We start from the raw sequence: 17062 nt of genomic DNA on the forward strand, positions 1-17062 counted from the left end.
CGATTTTTTCATTTGAATTCTTATTTACAATTTAATATCGAAACTAAAATCTAAAACGTAATGGAACAAGGTATGATGTTTTATCTTATTTTCATTTTTCACGATTTATCTTTCATATCTTATTTGAAAAAATTTTTGAGAAGAAAATCCTCAAACCCAACAGATTACAAATATCAACTCGAATGAAAAGTCTAATGATGAAGCTGTTGCAGAATCAAATACAGAAATCGACAATAAGGAACCACAGTACGTTCTTGATTCATCAACAGAAGTTCATGGTGTGTAATTGTTTGAAGAATAAAAAAATTCAATTCGTTTTTGTCAAATAAGCAGAACATGAAGATGAGTCAGAAGTTGCAATAATATCTAATAGCTATTCAAAGTCGGCAGAACGTAGTCAACTCTCTGAGATAGAAGAAATTGAAGAAGAATTGGACAAAGAAATTATGAAGGAAACTGAGGATCAAGAGGAACAACCTCGAAGGCATCGGCCTTCTCTTCCACCTGTATATAATGTTTCTACCATGCTTGAAGAAAAAGAATCCAGAGATCTTGATTCATTGCGTAAACTTGCAACTGCTCTATCTTCAAAATTCACTTCATTTACAAATTCTTCATCACACACTTTCAAAAGCAGCACAGAAATTGACGATGGAATATCTCCAATTAAGCAACGAAAGAGAACAAGAAGCAAAACCACACCTGCTGCACTTTATTCTTCTCACTTCAACGACACTTCATTAAAACAAGCTCGCCACACCATAAATGATACAAGGGCGGAACTCAAAGCACAAGCAGAATTAAAGAAATCAAATGAAAGATCAACAAAATCAAAGCGCGAAGAAAGCAAAGCAGAAATGAAAGAAAATGAGATTGATTCGCATAAGCAAGACGAGAAAGAAGATGATGAATCAAATGAGAAGAGTGAAAAAATGGACACTGCTCCAGAATTAGCAACGAAAGCGCGAAAAAGAACAAGAAAAGAAATTGAACAGGCAAATGAGGATGAAAGAAGTGATCTGCCCGCTAGAAAGAGAAGGACAACAACAAAGAATCAGAAACGGTTGAGAATTGAAAATGAGGATGTTAAAAATAATGAAAAAGAAGACAAAGAAGACAAAGAAGACAAAGAAGACAAAGAAGAAAGTGAAGAAAAATCAGATTCAACTGAAAATTCTGTAATCAAGCCAAAAGCGAAAAGCAAGCAACAAAGGCGTTCTAGCACACAGATTGAGAGAAAAAGTAGAGTCACAACTCGATCAGGAAAGTAATGAGCACGTAACTTTTTCATTTCTTGACTCAAGTTTAAAGGATTTCGTTTTAAAAAGAAAGAAATTCAATGACGCGCACCATTTAGTTAAATGCAATTATTTTGTCGGCTTTTTTCGTCAATTTTGCATTTAAATAATTCTGAATATTTGTTCTTTTTCTCTTTTTCACTTCATTAAAATGTTTTTCGTTTTTGTTAATGATATGTTTTTGTTTGCTTTTATAATAAAGATTATTAAATTATTCATTTAAAAGCTTTAACTGAGTTCATAGCAAAGAAAAGATGGAAATAGAAAAAGTTTTTAAGTGTATTATTTTATTTTTGTCTGATCAAAGACTTGAATTAATTTTCAATGATAATTCAAGTTCAAGATTTTATTGAACTTGTTTATCAACGAATATTACAAGCATCAAAAGAAAATAATCGAATACTTTTGATTAGCGCAAATGACGTTGACTCTGTTTGCACGAGCTCAATAATTACGGTATTTAATTTTTTTCATTTATAATAATCATCAAATAATATTAAATTTTAATTGTTTTCTTCATTTTATTTTTTTGATTACATCTTAATCGTTTTAAAAACGATAGGCATTGCTTCAAGCAGAGCAGGTTCTTTATACTTTAATTCCAGTCTGCAGCAACAATTCGTTAGTATCAACCTTGAAATCCCGATTGGCTACTCAAGCGGAAGCTCATTATTTCTTTTTGATAAATTGTGGAGCTCAAATTGATCTTAATTCTCTTGTTCCAAATGATGTGTCAAATGTTGTATTTTTTGTTCTTGATAACCATCGACCATATAACCTCGAAAATGCAGTGCCCACAAACGAATCCGTACGATCATTTTAAAATTTTTAAATGTTTGAATCTGATGTTTTCCAATATCTAGGTTATTCTTATTGATGATGGTTCTGGACTTCTGGAAATACAAAGATTTGAGGAGCCTGTTCCAGAAGGAACAAAAACAAGAGCTGAAGTTGAGGAAGAACGGTTAAGAGAAGAAGAAGAGGAAGGTGATGATTTTGAAGAGAATGATGATGAGGCTGAAGAGGATTCAGTAAGAGATGATATTATGAATATGGAAGGGATGGAAGAGATTGGCAGAAAGAGAAAGAAAAAGAGGAAAAAGAACGAACCTGTGATTACACAAGAAGATATTTTAGAAGAACGAAAGGTTAATCTGAAATGCATTTATTTCATTTTATTTATAAACATTATTTTTTCGAACTTGTACTAAACATTTCTATTCAGAAAGTCTATGATGAACTCAGTTACATTGCTTGCTCTTCTTCGTTTATGCTTTTTAGTGTTGCATCAAAAATTAATCGGAGCAGTAACCAATCATTATGGGCAGCACTTGTAGGACTTTCGGCATTATGGATGAATGAATTCATTGAAGAAGATGAATACAAACAGAGTTTTGAGACACTTCTTCCTGATATCTTCCGACTCAACCCTCAGATGCAGAACACCGTTGGAGCAGCTACTTCAATCCTGGCTGTTGAGTCAACTTTGACAGCAACTGTTGTTCCTGTACCCGACTATCCGCTTCTCTGCTACCGTCACACAACACTTGCACAGTCAATATCCATCACCCCATTCTTTGTGGCAAAGCTCGGCTTGTGGCTGGACAGTGGCGCTGATAACATCAAAGAGTTGCTTGCAATGATGGGTGTACCAATAAGAGAGGCCAATGCTCCATTTGAAGAAATGACTATTGAATCACAAGAAGCATTGAGAGGATTTTTTGTGGAGATGGTTACATCTGATACAGCTTCGTGGAAAAGAAAAGAGGCGCAAAATGAGAAAACATATGGAGGATTTACGAAAGAGCAGAGAATTTTGAGAGGAAGGGTGAAGACAGATATGACAATGACTGCTGTTATGAAGCAGATTGGTCACAATGATGTCAGTGCTGTGGATGTTGCATGCGCCTTGGAGGCAATACTGTCAAGAGGCTGGGAGATCGAAGGCGCAGGGAGAAGAAAAGCGATGCTTGGATTAGGATCGTCACAATCTGGCTCTGCGACTGCTTCTTCTGTAAAGCCAATGCCATTTTCAAGGAGAGAAGCAGCATCAGCATCGGCTTCTGCGTCTGCTTCATCTTCTTCTTCTTCCTCACAGCAAAGTGAAGACAATGGAGCTTCGGCTGAAGGAGTTGGTGATGGAATAACAGAATGGAAGGAATGGTCTTTCTGCTTCTGGTTGGCGTTAAATGCTCTGTCAAAGTGTGATAAAATGAAGAATTTATAAAAATAATGATGAATTTTAATTTTTCACTGTCATAATGCACAATTCTTATTTTTTTGAATATATTCTTTGTTTAATTGTCAGTGATGGATATCAGATGCTTATGGAAGGTATTAAACTGTTCATTGAAACTCAAAAGGCTGTTATAAATGCAGGCACAAATATCATCAGAAGTAGAGTGTGTTAATAAAGAATTATGTTTTAAACATGATTATATAATCAAATGAAACTTTCTCTTTCTCTTTCTTTATTATTCCTTCTTTTTGCATGCTTCAATAAAAAAAATAAAAAACACAAAATCTTCAGCGTGTCATTTCAACATCCATCAGGCAAGCAGTCATCCATCAAAAATACGGAATAGCTCAGCTGCCTCTTTTGCAGCATCCTTTCCCTCTTTCGTGTTTGACACGGTTTTTGCTGTTAGCTTTTGATCAGTTCAAGCCCAAACAGAAAAATACTGGTAGCAACTCGCAAGCAATGGACAGATTTAAGCCTCGGCCTTTGCTGCTTTCTATCCCTCATCCTTCGTTGGCTTCTCATGTTCTTATCGTGGGTCATTGCCCTCCTTCAATGAACATGCATTGCAGAAAGTATGAAAATGCTATTTAAATAATAATAATCTCTTCTTATTTCCAAATGTTGTTTTTTTTAACCAAACATTAAAATTTTATAAATTTTACAGTCCTTTCTCAGCTGCATATGAGCACAGCAAGCAAGTTTCGCGTACATCTGGTGAATCCTGTGGATTTGATGGGGAAAGCATTCTGATTGACACGAGGAGAGCGGCTCTTTTCATGGAAGCGCTGCAGAAGATCGACTGGGAAAGGAAGCAGGCGCTGGCGTATCGGATGTCACAAGGAGAAATGGATGTGCTGGATGCTGGCAGAAACATGAAGGACACAGAGGAAATGATGATGGCTGCATCGAAGAAGAAGAAGAAGAAGAAAGGGAAATCAAAATTGTCAGGGTTTTTCTTTGATGAAATGAACAAGGAAGCAAATGGAGAGCAAGAAGAAGACGATGATGAATATGGCTTTGACGATGAAGAAGAAGAGGAGGAAGAGCCTTTTTCTCTGAGCATGTCACGAGGAGGAGGTGTATTGAGCAGTCTTTTAAGGGCTGTTAATGAGGAAGAAGCAATGATGGAAAGAGAAATGTGGCAGATGAAGGAGGAACAAAGAATGAAAGAGAGAATGAAAGAAAAAAGTAAAAAACCAGTTGAAATGATTGAGGTTGGAAAAGATGAAGAGGAGGAAGAAGAAGATGACGATGATGAAGATGAAGAACTCGATGAAGAAACAGAAGAATTTAAGAAGAAAAAACCAGATAGAGAAAGGATTTCGCGCAAGGAAAGCGATTCAGATAATGAAGAAGACGAAGATAATGAAGATGAATTGGAAGAAGAGGACGATGAAGAAGATGATGATTTAAACGCAATGGAAAATGGAAAGAAGCCAAAATTTGATGAAGAAGATGACGAAGAAGCAGAAGACGAGGAAATTGAAAGGGAAGAAGCAGAGAATTATGGATTTGTTGTTGAGGATGGGGAAGAGGAAGAAGTGAATGAAGAAGACGAAGAGACGTTTCAAGATGATAATGATTTAACTCAGATGGAAGGAGAAAACGCTTGATTGAAATTCCCTTTTTTTATGACATTTCTATTTATTTCCATATCGCATCATTTCACAATTCTATTTTGATTTGTGCAAATTATCATTTCACGTTCTTCGGCGAAAAAAATGGGAGATCTCAATTTTGATCAAAGAGAATGGCGACTTCTGTCTCATTAAAACGTGCTCCAACAGCATCAACCGGAGTAGAAGAGGTTATTTTTAAAACTGTATTTCTTTTTTTAGTAATTGTTCCCTTTTATAAATTAGGAAGAGAAGAAAGATGATTTTACAAAAGGACCACTTTCACTTCTTTATCACAGTGTAAAAGAACATTGTCAGGTACTTTTTGCATTTTTAAGTAACTATGAATATTTATGTTAATAATTTCTACATTTTTAAGGTTTTGGTCAATTTGAGAAGCAACCGAAAATTACTTGGAGTTGTTCGGGCTTTCGACCGTCATATGAATCTTGTTATGGAAAATGTTAAAGAATTTTGGACTGAATTTCCTAAAAAAGGTATTTTTATTTTTTATATCTTCGGAATTATGATGAAACTTCTATATCAATCTAATTTTAAAAAAAATAATTGTTTACAGGTAAAGGAGCAAAACGTGGACTTCCTGTAAATAGAGAAAGAGTTATTATGAAACTTTTCGTGAGAGGAGATTCAATTATTCTAATTGTTCGAAATCCAAAGGCGTAAATTAAGTTAATTCATTTCAAAATTTAATTTTGTGAATAATTCAAAAATTAAAACACTTCTACTTTTTTATAATTGAGTATATATATCATATTTATTTTGAGTATCAACGCTTGACTATGTTTTTCTTGAGTTACGATCTTTAACCATACTACAATTTCATTTCTAAGAAAAATGAAATCGTCGGTTATAATATCGGCATTTCAGAATCTAGTCACAAAACCGGTTCTGGTGGAAGAAGCAGAAAATGAGCCATTTTTCACAGTAATTTCAGTCATGAGATCCATTTTTGAACATTGGAAATTTTTAACAAAGGAAAAAACTGAAATGGTCGATTCTGTTGATGTCAATGACTATTCTTCTCTGTTGCACTTTTGCATAAAAAAATGTACTATTGCAGAGGGGAGATTACAAGATTCAGAAGATTTATCAGATTCAGAACTGCTTGATTCTTTTTATGTTCACTTGTTTTCTGTCGTAGCTGGTTCTCAACTTCCACAAAAAGAGAAAAGAACTTTAAATGATCTCTACTCAACAATGGCAATGTGCATTCTTGCGACCGTTGCGGCACAGTCCGAAAAACATGCGACAGATATATCTGGATTAATTAGAATTTATCCTCAAGCATGGGAAAAGATAATTGAAAAAGCAAACAAGCAATCATCGATGTATCTGTTAAGGGACGGTGTTCTTGCGTTTTTTCATTGCGTTTCAGCCTCACGGAAAGCTCTTGCTATTCGAACAATGATATTAAATCGTTCAACAACTTTATTCTTCAAAGGAATGAGAAACTGGAGTAGAAACACACTAAAGTTAATGAACTCACTTCTTTTTAAGTATTATCTAGATAGCGAAGCTTCTGTATTTGCTGAAAAGCAAGATGAAGAAAATACAACTTCATATTCGACATTTATTATTCCTGTAGATACTCCTTTCACATCACCTATTTCTCAAAGCCTACAACTTCTTATGCTTCATGATAGTTTATTTTACCCAATGTTTGACAATCTTGACGGAAGGATTTCTGATAATGCACAGGATCTTGATTCATATTTGAAGCTTGTTTGCCAAATTGTGTGGACTCTTCTTCACGCGGAAAGATTTACAAGAACCACAACAAACGATGGAGTTGAGACTGTTTCAGTTGTTGATCCAATCATCTCACGTTCCGTGCGCGATCCTTCAATCTCCAAGCTAAGAGACAGCCGCCTTTTCAAAGTCTGCCAGTTGCTTCCAGTACACAAAAATGCAGTTATGTCTACTCTTCTCACCTCCGTTGTTACTCATCTTCCATCTTTGGGTGCTCTTCTGCTTTCTCCGCAATTGAGCGCATTCACATCTTGGGCTTCTCTGACGAGGAAGGCGTCGAATGGTCTGAGTGCCCTTGCTGGTTGGACTGCAATTGAAAGAATGTTAGCAGCTGTGAAAGATGGAATGGAGAAAGGAAGGCAAGTTGACGCTCTCGAAAGAGAGAGGCGAAGTCAAAATCAGATGGCAAAGGGCAGAAAGTGGAGCAGAGACACGCTTTTGCTGATGTGGATGATGGGAATAGACTCAGATGCCAATGAAGCAATTACAGATGCCATGCAGACGCGAAAACTGAAAGAAATTAGAAATGAAATCAAACAAGAAGAAGAAGAAAATGATGATGATGACGGCGAAGACGAAGAAGAAGAAGATGATGATGAAGACAACACAGGAAGTGAAGATATTGATTTGAGAGAAATGATATCGGACACAGAAAAAGAAGATGCCAAAGGCATTCTTCCTCATATTCGCACTTCAGAACCATCTCATTCATTTTGGACTTCATTTGCAGCTGCTCCAAACATTGCATTATCTTCTGAGCATTCAATGGCAGAGACGATTATGCTCTCTTCATCTGCTTCCACCTCTGCCTCCACTTCATCTTCATCAGCGCTTTTGCACCACCACGGACCAAAGATATTCGCAGGGTTAAATTTCCCTGCTGTTCCTCTTTCTGCCATCAGATCCAACATTATCGAAGGGACGCCATATGCCTGTGCATCAATGCTGACTCTTGTGCTGCGCTTCCTTCAGATCCTCAGTGAATGGCGCAAAGAAAGACTACAAGCCCATCAGCAACAGCAGAGCACAGGCAAGAATATGACAAAGAGCTCATCTGAAGAGGATATCATACACATTGAGTCAATTGTTGAACACTGTGTACCAAAAGAAGATATGTTCCTTAAGCAGCTGGAGAAGGCTCGAAAGGGCATTATCGAAGGCGGAACTTCTATTTCAGTCAGCTCATACATCACAAAAAACTGGCTGACTGTTATGTGTTCGCGTATCCTAACTTTATATCGCTTTTGCATGCCGACGGCAATCACAGCATCGTCCCATACGTTTTTCAACACTCTTTTCCAGACACCCTTGTTTCAGACATTTCGCTCATCTGTGAACACTTCCTATGGTGATTATGCCTCCTTGCAGCAAAGAGACATTCTGGCAAAGCGGAGCGGAACGTGGATCAAATCTAAGTCTGTCCCGCTGCAGCTGAGCGACAAGCCGTTGGGGACAGTAAGCGGTAGTATGAGCTCTGTGCTCTGCTGGGCGCTTCAGTTTTTCGGATCGACGCCGGTGCTTCGGAATAATCTCCTTGAGTGGATTGTTCTAAATGAACAAAGCGAGCAACTTCCTTCAGATGGAAGAAATATCTCTAATGATTCACTTGCATTGAAGGCTGGCAGCTTAATTTCTGAAAATTCGATATTGTCGCTTTCAGAAAAGCAGCTTGCCCGCGCGAAGACACAGCTACAGTTTCATGTTCCTTGGAAAGTAGACTTCCAATATGCAATTTCACAGATTCGAAGAGTGGGGCCTCTTCTGACAGTGCTGCGGTGGGTGGACATGTTAAGCGACTGGAGAAACAAGACTTCAGATGTTGATAAGTCTGTCAGTTCTTTGAAGTCTCTTGCTGTTATCACTCACAGCATCGCCTTTTCGGTTATTCGAACAAGCGGCCTCTTCATTCGTTCATCTATCCCACTTCTGCAGTTTTTGTCATTGTGCTCCAATCCAGTTCAGTTTGAAATGGCAAAGAATGAGTCAATTATCCAGCACAGAGGAGAAAATGTGATATTTATGTGCGGAGTGCTGGTGAGCACGATTCAAAACAGCATCCTTTTCGCACAGACTGTCAGAGATGCACAGAAATTAGCACAGAAGTTGTCAAAATCTCTCTCTGAATGCTCCACCGAGTCTTTAGTTGACTCAATTCAACTGATGAAAAACGAATCAAGTCAAGATTCAAAATATGATGCCCCAGTTTATCCATCGTTGGCCTTACTTCCATCTTTTCTATGTTCTGTGCTGAATCCCAGAGTCGTCATTGCTGTGATTGTCAGCTCCAACAGAGCCAGCCAGCTGACGCCTCCTGAGCAGCTGCCAGTGGACGATGTGCTGACTGCTTCGGAAGAGGCAGTGATGGCTCATCTGTGCAGAGTTTGTGCGCTGTATTGGATCGCCCGCGGGTGGGCGACAAATGAATGGGAGACACTTGAACAGCTGCTGGTTACGACGCTATATGCGATGAGCAAGGCAAAGCAGAAAAAGAATAAGAAGGCGACTAAAAAGGCTTCAAAGAGCAAAACACCGTATGTTGATATGTCTTTGAGTGGAAAGCCGAAATCAGCGCAAATTGAGATTTTGGAGAAAGAAGATTCATCTGAGAGCGATATGGATGAAGAAATGGCACCCAAAAAGAGAAAAATTGGAGAACTTAAGGAAGACAATGAAGATGAAGAGGCTTTTGATAGCATTACAGACGATTCCTCTTTTGCTAATTCTGATTTATCTTCAAAAGACATGATTGAATCATTGCTTCCTTCAAACATTCCTCATTCTGTTGTACAAATAATTGTCTGGCTTCATTGGCATCTTTCACTTATGGCAAAGTTGAAGAAAGGGCAGATTTTCAGTGTCCATTCGGTGAAAGTCAATTCCTCAGAAGAGAAACAGAATTCTGAGGACGAGTTAACAATGCAGGAAGTTTGTGACAGTGTTTATTCGCTGTTGTATCTTCAGCCTTCGATTGATGAATCAAAGAAAGGTGGGCTGACTCACGCATTTCGCGGGGTTGTGATGGCAGAGGGAGTCAACACGATGATTGGTGAGTGGATGGAAAAGCGAGCAAAAGATGCTGAGGATGAAACTAAAAAACGAAAGGTGGGGTCAAAAGAGAAGAAGGAAAAGAAGCGCAAATCAAAACATTCAAAGAAAACAGAGAAGGAAGATAAAGATAAAGATAATGATGGTGGAGATGATGAAAGGGATCAAGACACAAGCTTGGAGCAACAAAGATACCAAAAAGAATTTGAAGAAAGGCATTCATCGTTTATGGAATCAGCAAGTGTTGTGAAGATGACATGTGAAAAGTTTCTGACGCGTCTTAAGAAAGATCTCAGTAAATTACCAACTGAAAGCAAGAAAAAAGGAAGAAAATCAGCATTTTGTGTTGACAAGTCTTCGATTGTATTACCTGCTCTTCTGAATGCGTTGGACTTGACAACTCGAACATACCTAACTGTCTCAGATGCACAAAAGGCAGCTGTAGAACAGGGGCAACAGGAAAAGACTCTTGTAGCGGAGGAGATATCTCTTATCTCCTCAACTTTGGAGCTCTTCTCTTCCTGTCTCCATCGTTTGATCACTGGAATCTTTTATTCTTGGTTGTCTTCAGAAGGCAGATTATCTGCTGATGCAGATGAAAGCCAAAGATTATCTGACTCTGCTACATCAACTGCAACTCAATCGTCTTCGTCATCGCTTTTGTTCCATGCGCTCAAGGAACGGGATCATATTGGGCAAGACGATGCTCTGTATCGGGAAGGGTGGAGTGTGTTTGACGGGATGTTGTCTGAAGAACAGCAGATGATCTGCAAAAACGGCTGTTGTGGAATGACAATTCTGCAGCTGGATGTGTGGATGGAGGCATTCAGACGTTGGATGGGAATTCTGATAAAAGAAACGATGCTGTTTGAAACAAACAATGCAGAAGAGACAGAAGACAACTCAATCAAATCATCTATAAAACATTCATTTGACATAATGATATCGCAACTGTCTGACATTCCTGAGGAGAATAGCAATCAATCGTTGGTGAAGGTAATTAGAAGAGCTGTTTCGGATAGCGTGGCTTGTTCTTCAATCGATTTGCTTTCTTTGAATCCTGAGCAGTATTCTTCGTTCATTCATGCTGAAAATCTGAAATTGAGCTTTGTCAAGCTTGTTCATTCATTCCTCAAAAGTGACACGTTAAGCGTTAGTGATGCTTTGTTTATTCTGTCAAAATTGACAGAGCAAAATTATTTAAGCCTATCAGAAGATGACTTAAGTAAGATTACAACAAAGGCACAGCTAATCAAACTTATTAAAGATGTCGAAAAGCGTCAACAACATGAAATTAATCCAAAACAAGAAGGCGATGAAGACATAGAGAGCGAGAGTGATGAAGAAGAATCTTCTGATGAAAGCAGCAGTGAAGAAGATGAGGAAGCAAGTGAATCGCAAACAAAAGAAAGTGAAGCATTAACCAAAAAAATGAAGCCATCTGTTGGCAATTTATGTGCCAATGGGCAATTATCTCACCAGATCTCAGTTGCTATTTTGCAGTTAAATGAAAAGGGAATGCTGAGCGGTGATCTCAATCGTGCATTGCCCATTATAAACCCAACAAAGGAGTTTGTTTCTGGACTGATTCCATATTTTGAAAGTGCATCTCTTGCATCATCATCATCATCTCTTGAACAGCAAGCTGACCTTCCTGCTCCAAAGAAATTCTACAAGTTTGCATTGTCTCTCATCAAATCGTTGAAGCACAGCACATCTTCATCCAGCAAAAAGAAGAAAAAGGAAACAGCTTCAGTCACTCCATCAATGCAGCACATGCACAACATTGAGAGTATTATCAGTGCGGTTGTGGGGATTGATGCATCAATCATTCAGACATATCCTATTGATGATTACGAGCACACAGTGAAGAAAAAGCATTCAAAAGTCAAATCTATTTACGGACTGAAAATAAAGAAAACTAAGAATTTATTGTCTTTTATAGAAAAGCAACAGAGCAAAGTGACTGATTCAATTCAGAAACTTTTGAAATACAAGCCAACTCAGCAAAAAATGACGCAGAAATCCGAAGAGTCAAACTCTGAATCTGAATCAGATTCAAGTTCAAACTCAGATTCTGGCTCGGACTCAAGTTCAGACACTGATTCATCAACTAAATCAAAATCAAAATCAAAAGCAAAGGCAAAAGCAAAAGCAAAGCACAGCAAAAAAACAGAGGAAGTGCAGTTATCACAGCCAGAAATATCGCTGTCAGAAGGGGAAGCTGCAAATGTGGTGGTTGGTTGCATAGTTGGCTGTTGGATTCTTTCACAGAACAGATCACCTGAGTCGCCTAGAAAAGATGGTGAAAAAGGCGAAGAAAACAAAGAGAAAGTAATGCTTGTTGATGAAGATGATTATGTGGAATGCCTGGCAAATCTATTAAATAGCCTTGTTTTAGTTGTTTGTATCTGGCTTCTGTCTATAAAAGATTCTTCGAATTTCTCCTCTTTATTCAAATGGAGCCCCGAATTTTCTACTTCATTCAGTTCCCTTCTTTCTTCTCTTCTTCCGTTTCTCTTATCTTTTCTCAAGACAACCTGGGAGCTGCACATGAAAATACTGCTTGCAATGAATGAATCCGAGCGGAAGAGCTCAAAAGCGCAGCTGTCCAAAGAGAAGCGGAACTCCATTCTGTCTCTCATTCGGAGTGCGTCTCTTTTCTCAGGTGCAACCCTTTCCTGGCTTCTTTGCCTCACTTCGTCAGACACAAATGTCATTTCGTCGAACGCTGCCAAGTCAATTGAATCTCTTGTTTCCTTCACATCATCACTTCACTCAACAGTCTCCTCTCTCTCTTTCGGGTTTAACACTCCGAGTTTCTCAAATTCCTATTCCAGCACATATCCTGAGAGATACGAACCACATCGGCAGATCCAAGCGTTTCTCTCAGCAATTCATGAAGAATACTTCCCTCTTCTCGATCTTCTTTATGGAATTTCTGATCCTTCTTCTTCCTCATCCTCAGCTGCATCTCACCTTCCATTCAGTTCTATCTTTATGGATTCTGCTTTGTATGATTCCACACAAACTTCACTTTCGGCCAAAATAGAAAATATATTCTGTCTGTCATATCCTTCACTGTTTCCTGCATCCAATCTGCTCTCCACATATCTATCATCTCTTTTATCTTCCTCACAGCCATCATCTGCCCTTGTAGAACTGATGCAATTGTCACATGCTTCACTTCTTTCAAAAGGCTCTGTGCTTTCCTATGGTTCTCTTCTTTTGTATTACTCGCTCTATCGCTCTTCATATCAGCCCCGTATTTCTGCATCTTCGCTTCTCAAAGCACAGCTTATGTTTGCAGAGTCAATGAGCTCGTTCTGTGATGCCTCTTTGTCTTCTCTTTCACAAAACATCTTGAGCCTCCTCAGATCATATGTGTCTTCTGTCCCTGGCTTTGTGGCAATGGATGTGATGTGGATGCTTCAAAACACCCAGCAAAGGAAGAGTGCAGCATTAAAGCTGGCAGGCAGTTTGAGTGAAGATGCTTCACAGACATTCAATGAATATCAAACAGGAGCAGAAGAGAACGACAGAGAAGGTGCAGAGAAAACAGATAGTCAGTCGAAAGAGGATGTTGAGAGAGAACGCAGTCGCACTCTGCTTTATCGCTGGCTGCACAACTCAAGCGAGCAAAACTGGAACAAAATCAGTGCAGCATTGCTGGATCGTTTTATTGTCTGGATCAAAATCGGTGCTGCTTCTGTGTTTGAAGGGAGATTCCTTGATGAATTGAAAGCAAACAGTCAAACAAAGTTTGGCTCTCAAGCACATCAGCAGAGTTGGAAGTCAGTTGAACCACAATCATCATCTTCAGAGATATCTGCTTCAAGCTCAATGAGTCCAGTGTCTGTATACTCATCTGTTCTCAGATGGGAGCATTTCCAGAAATTGAAGGTGCCATCGTTCCTTAATGAAGTGCTGGAAGATTCATTTGCTCGCCGGCAGATGGAAGCGAAAGAGAGGCATCAGCACCGTTATCAGCAATCTGGCTATTCATCTTATTCTTCAAATTCATACAATGAATACGATGAGAAACGCACTGAGACCACAAGCAACACAATAAAGCCCTTCTCCATCTCCACCACAATCCCATCGATCCTTTCGCTTCTCTCTCCTCAGCGCTTGTCTCTCACTGACCAGACGCTGGTTTGGCTGAACCAGCAGTCCGCACTCCGAACAACTGGAGACACAAGAGCAGAGGTTCTTTTGTATTCTGTGTGTGGAGAAGACAAAAAGGGAAAAGAGGACGAAGTTGAAGATTCAAGAAAAATTGATATTAAACACAGAAACCACAATGAATTGATTCTTTCAGGTGCAAATAAGACTCAAAGCAAAAAGAACAGAAAAGAAAAGGAATTAACTCCTGTATTTGCTGCAGACACACTACCAAAGACGGAGATATTTGAGAAAGTGTATGACATTAGTGTTCTTGTGCCAATCGTCCACCAGTGGCTGAGAGATGCGCTTCTGCCGTTTATTCACTGGGCAGAAGAGCAACAGCGCATCAGTGCTGAAGAAATAGCCAGAAGAGAAAGAGAAAAGAAAGAAGAGAAAGAAGCACAGAAAAACCAGCAAGATGAGCAAAACGAGCAAAACGAGCAAGACCAGCAAAAAAATGAGGAGAGGCCATCACAGAAAAAGCAGTCATTTGAGAAGACTGTTTTGCAAGCTGCGAAGAACTTGCCTTTTACTCTTCCACCTTCAGTGCTGTTTGGCTTGTCGTCGTTCCTTGTGCATCTGTCACACACTGGACTTCTTTCAGTGCTGTGCATGTCACTTTCCCACCAGTGCCCGTTTCTGAGGAGTCTTTCTCTATCTTCTCTTTCGATCTGCTTCAGACTGAGCCAAATACTCCGCACAATCAGCATCCGCCAGCCCAAGACACTGCTCCAGATGAGGCCTGGCCCGAATGCCTCGAAGGAAAAGAAGCGGATGTACTATGCAGCACTCGACAGGGCACAGAAAGCTGCTGCTGCGTTGGGGCTGCCTCTGTCCGCTGCTACACTTTCTCTGCAAGGGTTCGGCCAGTCAGACGGTGTCAATCCATTTGGTGGGGTTTCCTTGCAGCACTTTGACGTGTTCTGTGATCTGATCTCTGCTCCTTTGTGGATGACGCTCCCGAAGTTCACAGCACCTTACTTCCAGGTTGTGGACTATCAGAATCTCGGCCGTGGCAAAGACGAGCTGAATGATGGGGTTATTCCAACAGTCTCAACTGGCTCACAGCTTCATTTCAAGCGCACACAAGTAACCCCACTCCATTTTGTGCTGGAGTCATTTAAAAACAGCCTTGTTCTCAACCCATTTGATGAAAAAGCAGAAAGTTCTTCACAGCCACCGAAAAAACAATGGTTTACAACTCCTCGAGCTGTCAGCATTCGAGTTGCTCGGCTGTTTTCTCGTGCGTTCAGTGTGTGCACCACTGTGACGCATCCATTCTTCTCAGACATCCTGCGCCCAGCCACAATACGCGGGTACGTCTCATCGCGTGTGCTTCCCTTTGTGTTTGACAACGTGATCGTCGAGAGAGGAGCAGTGCAGTATTCGCGGGAGCTGCGCAGAGACCGCCAGCAGGCTGTGCTTAAAGGAGGAGAATCGGCTGAGCTCGACCAGGTGTTTGCAATCGAAGGGATGGAGGAGCACCACTCGTGCAACTGGGCCATCGACTATCTCATGGCAGTGCTTCGCGATGAGCGGCTGTTCCACACTTTTTCGCTCGGCCCGTACTCAACGCACTTGCTGCATCCACTCCACACGCACTCCAATGAGATGTCCACTGACAAGCTGGTCGTGTTTGATCATATCCCTCGCCACTGCTTGTCTCTGATGTATCCATGCAGTGTTGTTACTGAGCAAAGCGTCGCTCTGCGCGACTCCACTCAGGAAACAGCGAGGATGGGGTGGCTGGTGCCTACACACATAATGGAGGAGCTGGCAGTCCTGCTGTGCAGCGTGCTGCAGAATGCGTCGTGGATTGTGATGCCGCTGTGGGACGCGCAGAATCTGTTTGGGTGGTGTGATGCGATGGTCGAGTGGGTGTGTGTGATGAGCGAGACAGGCAGCTCCGAGCAGCTCCTGACAGACACAGAAATGCAAGGCGCGGCTCTGAACAAGGCCAAAGAGAAAGAGGTTGATCTGGAAGAGCTGCCGACTGAGGCCGAAGCCTCGGGAGTTTTTTTGAATCCGCTGAGGAAAGCGTCGCAGCTGCGTATAAGGCGGCCAAACAACCCGCGCCGGCTGATTTTGGTTGTTGCGATGATTCTTGACTGTGTCAGCAAGGCAGCCCTGCTGAGGGTGCAGCAGAGCATCAACAAGACCATGTCTCCGAAGTATCACTTGATCAAAAATCAGGTTAAAACTGTGGGGAGAGATGAAAAGCCAACCTCACAGAGTGTGCAGATGCAATTAGAAATAGAGAAAGAAGATGAAGAGGATGAAGATGTGGATGTCTCAGAGGAAGAAAGTGAGGAGGAAAACATCTCAGACAGCGAAAACGAGGAAAGCAGCTTCGTAGATGAGGAAGATGACGGAATTGAGCCTAACTTTGAGTCAACAGACAAAGCAAAGTCAAATGTTTCTTTTGATAAAGCAGAGCAATCACGCACTTACACTTACAACCTCTTTTTGAAAGAGCTTCGCAGGGGACTCTCTGTCTTGGCAGATGCTGGAAATTTCGCAAAGAAACTTTTCTTTGCTGTTCAAAAACTCGCTTTTCCTGTTAATTTTGCAACTCCACTTTTTTACTCTTCAAGATGCATGGAAAATACTCAAACTCGATTCTGCTTTGCGGCAAAAGAAGCTGAAAAAGCTTTGAACAGATTTTTGCATGGCTCCAAAGCAGAATTTGCACAGGGTCTTTCTGTCTCCAACTCGAAAGTCTTCGAGGAAGTTATGAATTGGATAAATATTGCAAATAAGATAAATACTTAAAAATAATAATTTAAAAATTTTAATTATAAATTTGAATTTGTTCACTTCACCTCACTTCAGTAATATTTCGTGATAAATATATATTTTTCATTCATAATGTTTCGAAAATTGAAGTTAAATATTTTGGAAATACAAACGTCAACATCTAATTT

The 17062-nt window shown here is 40.1% G+C and overlaps 4 protein-coding genes across 4 annotated transcripts; all 4 read left to right on the plus strand.

Moving 5' to 3' along the window:
* The first annotated feature begins 26 nt into the window (after nt 1-26).
* On the plus strand, nt 27-1516 carry MONOS_5830 (uncharacterized protein). Its single transcript, XM_067876012.1, has 3 exons — nt 27-70; nt 144-278; nt 334-1516. The coding sequence occupies exons 1-3, from the start codon at nt 61-63 to the stop codon at nt 1269-1271; spliced, it is 1083 nt and encodes a 360-aa protein (XP_067731247.1). The 5' UTR covers nt 27-60; the 3' UTR covers nt 1272-1516.
* Nucleotides 1517-1622: 106 nt separating this feature from the next.
* On the plus strand, nt 1623-5282 carry MONOS_5829 (Cell division control protein 45; the record flags this gene model as incomplete). The annotated part of the gene is made up of 7 exons (XM_067876010.1): nt 1623-1754; nt 1861-2106; nt 2162-2446; nt 2524-3500; nt 3607-3700; nt 3829-4112; nt 4205-5282. The coding sequence occupies 7 exons, from the start codon at nt 1623-1625 to the stop codon at nt 5151-5153; spliced, it is 2967 nt and encodes a 988-aa protein (XP_067731248.1). The 3' UTR covers nt 5154-5282.
* An 8-nt stretch (nt 5283-5290) lies between these two features.
* Nucleotides 5291-5840, plus strand: MONOS_5828 (Small nuclear ribonucleoprotein family protein D2; the record flags this gene model as incomplete). Its single annotated transcript, XM_067876009.1, has 4 exons — nt 5291-5347; nt 5403-5474; nt 5536-5653; nt 5734-5840. 4 exons carry the CDS (start codon nt 5291-5293, stop codon nt 5838-5840), a joined length of 354 nt encoding a protein of 117 aa, XP_067731249.1.
* A 324-nt stretch (nt 5841-6164) lies between these two features.
* On the plus strand, nt 6165-17040 carry MONOS_17316 (uncharacterized protein; the record flags this gene model as incomplete). Its single annotated transcript, XM_067870226.1, has 2 exons — nt 6165-6225; nt 6319-17040. The coding sequence occupies 2 exons, from the start codon at nt 6165-6167 to the stop codon at nt 16908-16910; spliced, it is 10653 nt and encodes a 3550-aa protein (XP_067731250.1). The 3' UTR covers nt 16911-17040.
* Between the last annotated feature and the right edge of the window lie 22 nt (nt 17041-17062).

The sequence above is a fragment of the Monocercomonoides exilis genome, assembly GCF_001643675.1.
Source record: "Monocercomonoides exilis strain PA203 chromosome Unknown scaffold12-1864167, whole genome shotgun sequence".
In the NCBI taxonomy this organism is placed as follows: Eukaryota; Preaxostyla; order Oxymonadida; family Polymastigidae; genus Monocercomonoides; species Monocercomonoides exilis.